General features: G+C 45.1%; 1 protein-coding gene across 2 annotated transcripts in view; it reads right to left on the reverse strand.

The window, feature by feature from the left end:
* The window catches only part of TMCO4 (transmembrane and coiled-coil domains 4), a 39,635-nt gene that overhangs the window by 10,088 nt on the left and 15,079 nt on the right, over positions 1 to 14,468 (reverse strand). For both annotated transcript variants that reach the window (XM_063177173.1, XM_063177172.1), the window contains 8 exons: positions 14,306 to 14,403; positions 13,658 to 13,801; positions 13,043 to 13,162; positions 11,578 to 11,742; positions 10,958 to 11,094; positions 9,399 to 9,483; positions 5,697 to 5,814; positions 2,706 to 2,823 (listed from right to left, as the gene is read on the reverse strand). In XM_063177173.1, the coding sequence (XP_063033243.1) occupies positions 2,706 to 2,823; positions 5,697 to 5,814; positions 9,399 to 9,483; positions 10,958 to 11,094; positions 11,578 to 11,742; positions 13,043 to 13,162; positions 13,658 to 13,801; positions 14,306 to 14,403 (985 nt within the window). The remainder of the gene's footprint in view (positions 1 to 2,705; positions 2,824 to 5,696; positions 5,815 to 9,398; positions 9,484 to 10,957; positions 11,095 to 11,577; positions 11,743 to 13,042; positions 13,163 to 13,657; positions 13,802 to 14,305; positions 14,404 to 14,468) is intronic.

The raw sequence follows: 14,468 nt of genomic DNA on the forward strand, positions 1-14,468 counted from the left end.
CTCTTGAGAGCTTTTTCCCCCTCACCAATTCCACAATTCTAAGATCCATCCCTGCTCTCCACTGGACTTGCAACCATGCATTCTCATTGCTTCTAAACCTGAAAGTTCATCCCCAACTGCTGCTGCTGTGAAACTGCCCATTCCTGACTTGTTGCTGACTCCTGAGCCTCCCTGAAGGTGCTCCTTGAGCAGTTCTGCAATATTCAAATATTAATTCAGATTGCACTGAACAAACTCCTCTGGGAACAAACAGCAATCAGGATAATCCCCTGCAGCTCCACAACTTCCTTGGTCTCTAACAGGTGCTATCAAATAAATCCACAGAATAAATCAGCCCCTTTGTAACCACAAGGAAGGATTTTCTAACTGCATTTGCTGAGTGGGAGGATATTTTTCTCTCTGCTTTTTTTACTGACAGTCAGATAAAATCACACTAATCAAGAGAGACACGAGATGGAGGCCTTGGAGGTGAATTGCTGTTTATACTGAGGGCTCCTAATCCTCCACTCTTTTGAGGATTCTGGTGCTGCAGCAATGAGAACCAAGCTGGCTGGATACAGACCAGTTTTCATTATGGATGGACCAGGAGATGCCAAAAACACTGCTGGTGCTTCATAATATTTTCATGCTGAGCACCTTTGCATCAGCAATACTTTATTGTTCTTTCACAGCTTGTCCTTCTCCTGGCAGGGCACTCACAGGGACCTCCAACAAGGGCAACTGCAGGGGTGGAGCTGGTCCCCATAAAGAAAATACCTGTATCTCTACATATCTCTGAATATCACTTTGTATTTTTCTGTTCTGCTACTGCACTGTACTTGCAGCAAAATCCATCTTTGCTTTCTTGCCACTTTAAAAAATATTGCCTGTGGGTATTTCCTTCCCCATTCTTGCTCCTTTAATTTCTAAAATGTTCACCAGAATGCACTGTATTTCTTCCCCTGGTCTGGAAAATGGATCAAGGCAATGACACCTACTTAACATACATTTTTCCTCCCCAAAGCTTTGCAGTGAGATGAAGGAAGTGTCAATTCCTTCTGAAGGAGAGCAGCACTGGGACTGACTGCTGGCAGCAGGCAGCCAGGATGCAGACACAGAGCCCTGGGAGATGAGCAGAGAGCAGCTCTGCAAACCTTTTTCATTCAGTGAAATGTAAATCCTGCTCCTCTGAGGGGAGTGGAGAAGCTGCTGTGATCCAGGCAGGATAAAGTGTGCAGAGCTTCAGGGGGTTTCATTCTTCAGGAGGCAGAGGGGCATGAGAAGGAGGGTCTCTGAAGAGAACTCAAAAAGAGAGGGGTGGCATGGACTGACTGACAGGAAATGTCACCCCCATGCCACCACTTGGCATCTTGGGCCATTTTCATGCCAGCAACAGATGCCAGAGAGCAAATGAGTACTGGCAGCTCTGGGATGGTGAGAAAATGGATGTGGGAGTGTGGAAATGCTGACAGCCCAGAGAGATGCAAAGATGCATGGGCCATGTTTAACAGCCTCCGCTGAACCCCCTCCTCCTGGGAAGCCCCTGTTTTGTTCCTCCAAGGCTCTGTTCTCTCTGCTCAGCACCAAGCCCTGTGTGTGCTGCCAGGGGCTGTGCAGAGCTCAGTTACCATGAATGAAATGAGCTGAGAACAGTTGGGTATTTATAGGCTTAGCAAGCTGGTGCTCCAGAAAATCTAAAAGCTCTTCCAAGTGCCTTTAGCTCCAGAGCAGCACTGATGGTCCCTGCCAGCTTGTGGGGACACTTGGGAAGAAGAGATCACCATGGAAATATCCCAAGCTTTGTGTTGGGCATCTTCCAGTTTACAGAGAGTAAACAATAATTAAAACATTAAGATATGAAAAAACACAATGGCATGCCCAAGATTTCTGTGGAAATGGATGCACAAGATAAGCCCTGCCTGGTTTTCTATGGAAGAGCTCACTTCTTCTGTGGAAGAGCCAACAACGTGGTGATGAGTGTAAGATAACTGAGTTGAATATTGCTTAGATATATTGCCAGATGTTCTAACAGTGGCTTATCACTAATGACACCAGCCAGCTTTGAGGAAGTTAAATGTTTCCCAGATATAGCAGTGATTCTCTCCCTGTTTCCTGGAGACACACTCTGAAAAGGCAGCAGGACCTGGCAAACCAACCATTGCTGCCACAGAGCTTCTGTAATTCCAGAGCAGTTCCGGCTCCTGCAGCCCTGGGGACCAAGGTACAAGGGCCAGGAGCCTGTACCAGCCTGAACCTGAGCACTGTGGAGGCTCCACCAAGATAAGATAGTGGCTGGCACCTGCCATGTGCGTGTCTGAGATCCACGTTTTCCAGCTGCTGATCCCACCTCCCCAGGACCCACACTCACAGGGCCTGGCACTCAGCTCCTTCCAATCCAAACCTTTCCACGATTCTCTGACAGCAAGGCCCTTCTTGAGGAGTGACAGCATTTTCTATCTCCACTATGAGATATGTCAGAACCAAAAAACCCCAAACATATCCAAGAGGAGAGGCAGATTCTCATTGTTTTGCTCAGTGTTGAGCGCTAGTTGGGCCGACAAAATCCAGAGGGAAGTGTGGAAAAGAGTTCTCTCAAACCCAGGAAAGAGGGACAATGTACCTAGAGGGGCTCTCTTCAGTCCCCAGCTTCTCCAGGGCAGTCACTGTGGGGTTACAGTGCTGCAGGCAAAGAATTATGGAGAAAAAATGAGAATATGAGAACTTACCACAGAGGAAAGGTCCATGTTCACCATCCTCCTGTCATCCAGGTCGACTGGCTGGAGGCCTGCAACGTTGAGCTGGACAGAGGAGGTTCTGTAAACAAAGCTCAGCAGCCAGTCCCCCCTGGAAGCAGAGAAGAGTGGGAATAATCTTGTTGCCCAAGCAATGCCATGTGGAATCAAAGAATTCCAGAACAGTCTGAGTAGGAAGGGACCTTAAAGCTTATCCTGTTCCACCCCCCACCATGGGCAGGAGCACCTTCCACTAGGTCAGGCTGCTCCAAGCCCTGCCCACCCTGACCTGGAACACTTCCAGTGGGTTACTGCTCAGACCATGAGGAGAGTGGAAGTGCTGGGAAGCACAGTGATGTCTGGACCAAGACCTGCTGCAGGTCTGTGTGATGTAGCAACCACACAGGAATGACTTGCTGGATTCAGGGCAGACCCCTGGGACACGGGGCTGTAAGTCTGAACTGAATCCTGATCCATGGCTGTTGTGTCTTTACCTGCAGGGAGTTTAAAAATCTGACCCTTCTGTTTATTTCTATGTTTGCTCAGGGTTTGCACATTGACATATTTCATCTTTTTAACGTACTGCTATGTTCTCCAGGCCATAAAGCTGTAAAAGTGATGAGACCTACAACACTGATGTTGGGACATAAATATTAACTGTGAAGCTCCTGGGAGTGCTCCTGATTTATAGGTGCTGTAGAAATACATGGCTTCAGTGACAGAACTAGGAAGGGTTTGTTCCCACTCTAAAGCAGTGCCATAAGTCACTGTGACAGTTTCAGGGTAGACTGTAGCATGAGGAGAGAAGGAAACACAAAACTCTTCTGAGCTGAACAACAACATAAAATCTGGGTACCAAAATGCCACTGTACTCTACAGAGCAGATTTAAGTGGGACATGAGTGAGATTTGTGCTCTGTGATGGCAGCAGGTGAAGTGCTCCTGGCAAAGGTGCCCACTCCTGACTACTCCCAAATACTCCATACTGGGAGTTGTAAGTCTATGCAGAGCCCGGCAAAACCTTATAACACATTCACACTGCTCAGGTGTTGGTTCTTTCAAAAGCTGAGCCAGTCCAACTGATTTGGGTGAGGTTTCCCACTGGGAATTTGCAGCCCTGCTGTTTAAGTGGAAGGGGACAGCTCCAAGAGCTGACAGGGCTCTCACTCACCCTGTCCCCTCATATTCCAAAGCCAAAGGAGAACAAGGACTGAAGCTCAGCAGCTGGGCTCAAATCTGATCTCACAGGAATTCTATTCAGTGTAATTCATCCAACCTAAATAGAGTTACTCCTGAAGTGACAGAATGAGGCCACCCTTTGTGCAAGCAAGAGACCAGAGAAATCAGAATCAGGTGAGGCCTTACCACAAAATGTTTGTAGAATCTTTCTCTCTACCTCAATCCTCACAGAAATTCCCCAAATCTCTCAATTCCCTCCTCTAGCTGCCCCTCAGGTTGCCTGAATAACCCTCTGGACACACCCACACTGTATTTTATTCCAACAGCACAGGCAGGCTTAGAAACTGTAAAAATCTTTTTTGTATCTGTGTGTGTGTGTGTGTTACAGGAAATGGATACACTGAGCAGTGATACAGTGAAATTCATTTTTGTAGAACACAGACAGGAACAATATTTTCTGGGTAAACTCAGTTATATGCAATGATTTCTATGATTTATGATTTCTTGGAGGAACTCACAGCACTCCCAGGCAAGCAGCTTTTCCTTATGGCACAGGAAGAAACACTGCAAGAGGTGTTTACATCTGGCATCCCTGAAAATCCTGGGATCCAAAGAGGACAAAAGCAACAATTCCCAGCCTAGCTGAGAGATAGGACTGATAATTTGTTGTTTTAACCTTGAAGACTTTAAATTAATTTATTTAATTATTCATTCTAAGTTAAAACACTCTGTTAGAATCACAGTAACGCAGCACTTCCCCACCTTCCATGTGTGTGTGTAGGCATCCATATGGATGCATGCATGGAAAACACCAGCAGCATTTTCACCTGTCCTTGACCTGAGGGCTCACAGCTTTATAAACTGTCTTGACTTGAAGATTCTTTGTTAATTTTCTTGCCTGGTTATTTCTCAATTTATTTCCCCATGTTCTTAGTCTTCCCCGCTTATTCCTTGGTTTTAATTTCCCCTTATCTAATTGTGCTGGTAAGCAGTGTTCCTGCCACAATTATCTTCCAAGACACAGTCATTAGGTTTGAAGCTGTCACTTGACTACTTAATAGCTTTTCTGAGATTGCTTCAGCTGTTTCAGGCCTCTGAACCTCCCTCCTCTCACTCAGCAGCTCCCATAACTCTGCCCAACAGTTGTCTGCTTTTATTTCTAAAATGTTTTTCAATGTGGTTTTAAAGGGCTGGTATTTGTTTTGAAGGCAATCTTTGTGTTCTTTCATATCCTTACTAAATTTAATACAGCTATTCCAATTATTCTTCCTTTGCAAGTTAAATATCTTGTTCATGTGGACTATCTTGACCAGAAACTCACTCCAGATATAAAACCCTTCAATTTGCTTGAGCTCCTTCCCTTCCATTGTGATTTTCACATATTTTTCCCCATAAGCAGCCCCAAGTGAACTGCATCTTAAAGCTTTTATAGATTCTAATTCCCAATCTTTAAGTCAGCAAACTTAACTGCTGTATTTACAGTGCTTCACACAAAGCTGAGATTTAAAGGGCCTTCAGAATACATCAGATTACACACACAAACCCAGGCACTTTAGGCTGTGAGTGGTAGAACTCTGTCCCTCTATGAACACAGGTTTCCAGTGGCACAAAGAGCCCAAGAGCTCTGTCAAACAGCTCCAGGTGCCTCCTGAAGCTGCCATCTCAAATGGATCTGAGGCAGAGGCCTGGAGGGACGAGGCTCTGACACTGCTCAATGTCCTCACCAGCACTCACAAAGTGCTTGAAAGGGATAAATGCCCCAAAGCACTTCCAGGCTAACAAGGCTGGGCACTGAGCTCACACTGACCTGCAGAAGCCATTTATGATCCTGCCTGACACCACTCTGGTGAGAGCTCTCCAGTGCTTGGCTTCTCCTTCCACTGGAGCTCCCAGTAAGACAACGTCTTCAATGATCCCTTGTGAGTCTGTCAAGGTGAAAGCACAACAGTTCAGATTCAGAAGATGGATCAGAAAATATTCTTATGTGAAGTGTGTTCAGATGTGCACAAAAATCATAATTTAGGTGAAAATCAATTTGCTTGAAAGACAGAAACAATGGAAAGGAGGATCATAAATAAAACTTGGCATACATCTCAAGTGTCCACAATTCACCTGGAGTTAGTAAATGTGAAAAACTGAGATTCTCAGACAGTGCAAAGGACCAAGCACTGGGAAGGAGAAGTGGGCTGGCCTCTGCCCAAAAAGGTGCTGGAAACCCCTGGAAAGGTCTTTCTGCAGACTCCCTGATGTGGGTTTGCACAGAGCTTTGAAACAGGTGAAGGGGTCTGAGATCCCACAGAGTGAGCAAATGTTGTTCTACGTGAAGCATGAGGAGCTCTTCCCACAGCTGATTCTATGAAAAACATGACCTGAACATGCAAGGGGAAATCCCAAATTGTTAATATTGATTTGGAAGTAGCAACAGCTTGCCAATACCCAGTGAAGATCCATCAAACTTCTTTGATTTCCTTCTCCTGTAACATGAATGCCCAGGGCCTGATTTGCTGAACAGCATGTTAACTTTTTAAGCATAATAAATCCTCCTCACTTACCAAAGAGCTGCAGCTGGGCAATTTCAGGAGGAATAATGATTGAATGAGAAATATTGGGCAGCCCTGCTACTTTCCTAAACTCCTGAACAATATATCAGTATCTTCCATAAATCTTTGTAAAGAGAGATGAAGGCTCTGATGCCACAGCAGTTAAATGGAAGACTCATGAGCAGAACATTCCAAATCCATCCTCAGCACCTGGCTCCACAGACCTGAGCCAAACCCAACATTTGAGGGAGAGGTTCTGCCTGGGCACTTTTCAAATCTAAATCCCTTAGCTTCCTTTCCCTGATAGCAGTAAAGGATTGGAGCTGCCTGCAGTACCTGCCTCCTTTTCTGCCGTGTAAATCCCGTGCCTGACAAATCCAAATGAGCTCTCCTGGAATTATTTCTTATTGCAGAGCAATTTTTGCACCAATCAAAAAGAGCAAAGAGCAATTCAATTTTGTGAGTGTAATCTGTGAGCAATAAAGTCCTGTTCCCATAATTATGGGCAATGAAAAGGAAGCACAGAGTCTTGCAGGAAGCTTGTCCCAACCAAGGTTCTAAATTCCATGTCTGTGGTGTGAGCCAAGTGAATAAACAAGCAGCTAATTCATCAGGATCCTGAATATTTGGGCAAGGTGATGGAAGCTTTTGTTTCTCCAGTCCTTTGTCCAGTTTATTGCTTGCTTAGAACAAAAAAAAAAAAAAAAAAAAAAAAAGAAAAAGAAAAAGAAATAGCCTTGGCTGAAAAATGTTCATTTTCTTTGAATGTTGACAGGATAGAAACCTGGGAACAGATCACTGGCCTGCAGAGCAGCTGAGGCTTGAGATAAATGAAATCTATTTCACAGTTTGTAAATCTTTTAGATGATGATGAACAATAAAGTCTGTAAAAGCAGTGGAAAAAAATTACTTAATTAACCATTTACCCTCATAGAGAGTGGCTAATGAATAAGGAGTTTTATAAAGGAAAATTTCCAGTCAAGTCCAAGCAGGTGAGAATGGAGTGAGAATGAGAGGCCAAAATTCAAACCTGATTACGATGACTTCTCCAGAAAAGGTGTGGAAGAAAGAAGCTGTCCCAGACACCATAACCAGTCCTGGGAGCTGGGCTTTGCTGTGCCCTAGGGATGGAACTCACTGGGAAAGGGAAAGCACCTCAGCACATCAGTCCTGACTGCAGGGAGAACAGCACTGAATGCAGCCCTGGCTGTGTACAGATGTTCCAGGGCAGAGCATTCCCAGGGCTGAGCACAGCAGGGATCACAGCCCAGAGGGATAATGGTCACATGAGCTGTGATCAGTCCCAAACACCCAGTGTGTGACACCTCACCCCTGTCACACACAGCTGGGTCTCAAGGTTTGGTCTCTGGTGGTAACAGCTATTATCAATTTGCATTAGTTTGCTAATTGCTGAGTATTTACTGAAAGGCATGGGAATCACGATGAAGAAATCAGAGCAATGATCCTCCCACGTGTCTCTGATGGCTCATTGACTCCAGCTCCTGCCATAATGGCATTTTCTGGAAACCTGCGGAGTGATCCGTGCTGAAGTACCCCAAGGTTGTTCCATTGCTTTGCAGAGAAGCATTTGAACAGAATCTGTGTTCCTGCCATGGTGTTCCACTGGCCAATCCATCATTAGCTCTCTGTCCTCAGAAATGCCAGTGCCATCTGGATGCAGAGCCTGCATGACGAGGCCAGGCCGTGTGTTCCTTTCGTGTGAGGCATCCCAGTCCAAACCCAAATCAGTCTCAGCTGTCCCAGGTCCCAGCTCTGCTCCTTCTGTGGCTTGCTCTGGAATGTGCCTGTGAGAACGCCTTGGCAATCTGTGCTAAACATGCTGCTTTTCATCACACAAACAGCTCAGCTTGCAGAATTCAATTAAGGAGCTGAAAAATCAGTGTATGGTGGGAGCTGCTCTGATACATCACCACAGTACTTGGATTTCTTTGCAGTGGCAGCCAACCTTCCAGACCCCTAAGGATTTCCTCCCTAAGCTATGGGCTCGTGTCATTCCAGAGCCTGCAGGCTGCAATAAAAACCTGGAAATTCCTCAGCCCTTGGCATTCTCAGGACACAAAATGTGTAGATCTAGGGCCAGATTAGGATCTGGGTTCTGGCTCCGGTGTAACTCACTAAGGATTATTCTGGATTTGATTATATTTATTTTGAGAACAGAATTCCTGTATTTGAAGACTTTTATCTTAAATCAGAAGTGAAGTTCTGGCACACAGCTGTCAGTCCTGACCTTCTCCATCCTCGCTTGACTCTGTTCCCACCTTCTTGGATTTAATGGACATTTTCCTTTATAAAATTCCCTAGTTATGATTTATTGTGAAGTAAGTGGTTAATGAGTTAAATTGCAACGTGGTGGGAAGGCAGGCTGCACACACTCACTGCTGACTCAACTCCAAGATACAATTTTCATCAACTGATCATAATGATTTTACTCTTTTTTATTTTTTTCTAAATTAAAAATAGAAATCTATTAATAAACAGAACCACAATGGGTAATAAATTGGCAGATGGTTTTATACTTGACTTTGGGGGAAAATTACCATGAAAATAGCAGATGACAGTGGCATTTCAGAGACTTAAATGGAAGGCAGGACTCAGGGAATCAGATGCAAGAGCTGCAGAGAGCTCCCAAGAAAGGCAAAGCATCCTCTGCTGGGATCAGGCAGTGCAGGGGCAGCTCCAGACTGATCACAAATGTCACATTGTTGTTCACAGACCAAAATGCCCCACTGAAACCCCTCAAGTGAATACAGTGGATTTTTTCTGCTGGACTGGGGGAAATGACAGAAGAATTTGGCTCCAAAGGTATTTAAACCTTGGGTTTTTTGGGTTTTTTTTTTGTTTTATTCCTATCCTAAAAGAGCCAAGCTGTATTCTTCCTCTTGGAACAAAAATTTCTCCACCAGGAGTAAGGAAAATAAAAGAAAAAATGGTTAGAAGGTGAATGTTACCTTTTTCCTGAGCCATTTCCTGCAGGCAGAAGTAAATGACTCTGGCACCCAGGCTGAAGCCAATCAGTGTGACAGGTCTCTGGCCCTGAGAAAGAAGGAGAGGAAAAAATGCCACCAAATGGTGTTTTCTCTGGAAGGAGATCAGGCTGGAGATCCCTGAGAGCCTGAGACACAGAGCACCTGCTTGTGCATCACCTTTGAAATAGTGGAGCAATTTAGTTGGTTTCAAAGGGATCAGGTCTCCTCAAAGTTATGCCCAATTCAGTATGGAGAATGCTACATATTTGTATTTTGTATTTTTCATCTTTAGAAAATCAACTGAAAACAATCTAGTGATCAGAAGTTACAACAAAGGGGGTGTTTCAAACAGAACCAAAACAGACACTGCCCTTGGTTTGAAATTTCCAAATGAAAACCTTATTCAAGGAACAAAATTTTCCTAGAAATGTTTTCAGTACACAGAAGAAGAAGCTGCAATACAAAAATACTGACCACTTCCAGATTTCAGGCTGAGTGACAGCAGCATGTGATGGTTATAAAAGATGAGGTGGCTTTTAAGCTTTAAGCTTTTATTTTGAACAGCCTAATAAGATTTTCTGTAAGATTAAAGGGAGCCTAATCCCAACATCAATGAAAAATGGTCTTTGTAATATCCAGGGAGCAGGTGTGCAATGGACACCCCAGACATCTCATTAACTGGTTTTAGACTCTCCAGCATACTGGAATGTGTGTTTTCACAACAGCAGATGCTTAACAGGCAAGAACAAATGCCCCATAGCAAAAGAAAGGGCTTGTATGAAATAAAGTTTATTGAATTTTCTAGGATTGGGTTTTTATGAGAAATCAAGTTTGTCCCTCCTCTGCTATTCCACCTTGCTGGGACACACAGCTCTGGGGCCACAGCTCCCCTTGGGCTCCTCTGTGATCAGCAGTGACTGGTGTGAGACAAACACGTGGCCAGAAAACACCAGCTCTGGCCCAGCAAATGATGGCAGGCTCCTGGGGGGCAGAAATGCCTTTTTTTGAGCATTTTCAGAGAGACTTCTGTTACTTCTGTCAAGTACTAGCCTGTTCCCCTTCTCTGCAGGCAAAGCCACAGAGCCACTGGGCATTGGCTGCCAACCACCTTTCTCTCAGGTAGTTTTGCAGGTGCCTCTTAATGATCCACAAATATTTTTAACACTTTGTATTCTGCTTTCCTTTTCACCCATCCTCACCTCCTGCTCTCTGACTTCCACTAGGTGAGTGGGCCTGGCTGTGTTGTGACATGGTTTAGCCATAGGTCATTTATGACCTGGATCTCTTCTTCCTCATTGAGAAAAGCTTTAGCTTAAATGGAACAAATCTCAGCAGGATTTCTCTGATCCACTTGGGACCTCCTCCTTTTCCCCAGTAAGCCAAATATCTGCTGGTCACCTTCATGCAGCACTCTCTGTGTTTTTGTTTTATTAATTTTTGCCCCCTTAGAAAGATGCCATTTAACCAGCATGACTATAGAACTTCACCTCCCTGGGCCAGTCCCTTCCTGCTGTTACTCCTGGATAATTGTGGCCACTCACCTGCTGTCTGCTGAGCAGGATGTGTGCAAGGTGCTTGCCCACCTCAGCAGAGCGATGCAGGCACACTCCCCAGGGGTTGTCAATGACACTGGACACAGTCAGGAGGGATGCTGGCCAAGTCAAGGCTGTCACAATCCCTGCAACACACTGAGGTTCCTTAGAAAACATCAAAAGCAAGAGAGTTCACTGAAATTAAAGGCTAAGCCTAGGAGCTTATGTCATTTCCAGCTCTTCTTTCTTAATAGCTGTGCTGAGAAATGCTTTGCTGGACTAAAGATAAGAAAGAATTTGATGTTCTGCCACAGGGGGAATGCATGCAACCCACGTGTTGGGCTGTTCCTGTAGAGCAGTAAATGTGTAATAATAGAGGGAAATGAAGAATCCCAGGTGAAGGAAGGTGTTTCCAGCTGTAACTTTAACAGAATGATGCAATGTTATGGTGGCTCAGCAGTCCAGGAAAGCACAGCTAAATTACAGGTGTGGTAGAGGAGGTTCTCAGGTCACTTCTGGGCAATGCCAGCACTCCCCCCTCCAAAACATTCCCTCTTTGGGAAAGCTCCTTTAACACTGAAACTGCACAAGAGCTACTCAAGCAGATCTGATAGGATTTAGTTTCTTACCTGACAAGACAGTGAATTTTAGGGCTTCTTGAGCCATCATGTTGACAAAGCCATTCAGCAGGGAATCCAAGGCGTTGCCAAGCTCCATCAAGTACTTGGATTCCCAGGCCAGGCAGTACTGCTCACTCGAGTGCAGCATGCTGCTCCACGGGGCTGTGAAGCTCCCTGGGAAAGGTTGCAAAGATGGAATTCATGTTGGGAGAGAACACAATGGCAAGAGAAGCCCAACAGAGGATCAGAACAAAACCTGCAGGACACTGGAATATTCTAGCAATGCTATGAATGACAGATCAACACTGAAGGGCAGAGGAGAACTGTCATCTTAATTAATTAAAAGCCTTCCCACAGTGTTTCTTCCCCAAACAATTCAGGTCAGGTTGAGGCAGCTGCTGATCCAAGTGTCACAAGATCCCCATCATGGTCTGTCTTATTTGAGGACACATTGATTTGCAACTACTTGCAGCTCCAAAACCACAAGGTGGCAAATTCCATAAAACTCCTGTCCTCAGTCCCTCTGTTTGAAGGAGTGTGTGCACAGACAGATACTGCTGTAAGGAGGAAAATGGATGGCAACCCTAGTTTTGTTCTTTAAAACATTCTAGCAGATTGCTAGTTATGGAAGAAGAATGTGTGTCATCTGGAACTCCCTTTTACGGGCAAAGAGACACAAAATGTTCCTGGAGGGACACACTTGCCTCTCTAACCCTGCCTGGGAGCCTCCAGCTCTGAGCATTTGGACCTCTGGCAAGTGAAGAGAGAAGCCAAAGCACAGCACTGCAAAATGAGAACTTCCCTGTGACAGCAAGCTGCAGCCTGGCAAGTGACAGGGTGAGGCACCCTTCTGCATTAATGATATCCAGAGTTAATTATGGTGCTTCTCAATAAACTGGCAGCTGTTCAGTCAGCTGAAGCTGAGCACATTAGCAGACAGGTGACATATTTTATATGACAAGCTGCACTGGAAAACAAAGCACTACAGACCTTTCAAGGTTTCCCCTGTAAGTCACCTCCAGAGTGCTGTGCTTAACAGGATTTACTTGACAGAACTTTCTTGCCAATAAACCTCATTAGCTGGCAGACATGGAGAGAGCAGAACCACACTATTTTCTCTTAATTCCTGGTGGATAAACATAAGGTCTCAGAGATACTTTGTACTAGTGCTGGCAATCATCTTCCAGACAGATCTTTTCTGGCAAAACCATGCAACAGTTCCTACCAGAAACAATCCTGCTATGGCTGCTCCCAGTCCTGCTACCACCACCAACATAATGCCCCCTTTTTTTTCCTCTCTTTGCTTGGGATTGCAGATTGAGTTGCAAAGTCTTATGGTGAGAACTGATGTGGCTCAGTTACCATGCCATGGAAATGTGGGGTAGATATGGTGCTTTGTGAGCACAAACACAGCCTGGAGCAGGACACAGCCACAGCTCTTGGAGCTCCTCTCAGCTTCTCATCATGCTCTTACCATATTTGCCAGTGCACAGCCATCCAGTGATTGCTATGGTGATGTGGAGCTGCTTCCCTTCCGTAAGTGGGAGGAATTCAAACTCTTCTATGGCTCCCACACGTTTCTTCATTTTGTATCCTACACAGAGCCAGGAAGAAACACACGGCTCAGAGATGGCACAGAAAGGACACCCTCTGCTAACAGCAGGAGTTCGTTAAGAAATTAATTGGGTAATCTGGAGAGGGTTTTTTTCCTTTCCAAAACCCTCAGTCAGCCCATGCATTACTTATAGCATAGTAAGGAGCCAACATGATCTTTCTGAGCTTATGTGATCTGAGGGAATCCAGCAGAAGGGGTTTTTTTGCTGTAACAGCTGTTTTTCTCCATGGCAGCATCTTTCTAACCCAAAGCAGGAAGTTTTCATTTCCTTCATTAACCACACACCAAATATTCCTTCCCTATTTGGTCACCAGGGGCTACACAGTACCTTAATCAGCACTGAGACAAAAATCTCATGGATTCCACCTCAAATCGCTTCCCTCACTCTGCAGAGAGCTCAGTGGGGTCATTAACTGTATTTACAGGTGTGATTCTGTGCCCCAGAGGCTGAGAATGGTGTGGTCACTCTCTTACCAGTAAGACCAGCTCCTGCTGCTCCAAAAAGGGATGCCATGACAGCAATCCCAGCAGTGGATCCCAAAGCAGCTGCTCCAGCACTCCCGATGATCGCGCCAGCTCCCGCAGCAACCAGAGGGGCAGCCAGGCCTCCTGTCAGACCTGAGGATGCAGTAAGAGATATCACCAAACTATCATCCCTTAAAAACCCCAGGCAGGCATTCCCCTGTGCTGGGAGAGTGCTGCTGCTGCTGCTGCTGGAAGAACTCTTTGCATGTTCAATAAAGAGGCTTTCTGAGACCCTCCCCAGGCCCTGATTCTCTGCCCAAATTCTTTGACTGACTTCAGATAAAGGAAGAATAATTTCAAAGTCAAAGGAAGATTTTGGGGTGAGCTGTGCTCTGTTTGCTCAGGAAACATTGATCTAACCTCACACTCTTGATTAAGATCTGATCCTCTTATAACATGACAGCAAAAAAGGAGAAAACATTTTTAAGGGGTGACAACCTCAGTTTAATACTTCCCCCAGCTAGTAAAGCTACACTGGGATAACTTTTCCAGCTAACTCTTTCATGTTTATTTTTGTGGGGCTGAAAATACTTTTCTTGGAGTCAGACCCCTCTCTGTCCCTGGGCTGTGTCCCCAGAATGCCAAGGGCAGCCTCACCAATCACTGTTCCACCCCCAACAGTTGCCAGACCGATCAGCAGGTATCTTTTCAGCTTTTTCCTTTTTTCCTTCTTTTTTCTTGAGACTTCTGCAGTTCTGTGGGGGGATTAAAAGTACAAAAACAAAGGGAAAATTCCAATGCTGCATCAAAATCTGCTTTT

The sequence above is a fragment of the Melospiza melodia genome, chromosome 26 (assembly GCF_035770615.1).
Source record: "Melospiza melodia melodia isolate bMelMel2 chromosome 26, bMelMel2.pri, whole genome shotgun sequence".
NCBI classification, from domain to species: Eukaryota; Metazoa; Chordata; class Aves; order Passeriformes; family Passerellidae; genus Melospiza; species Melospiza melodia.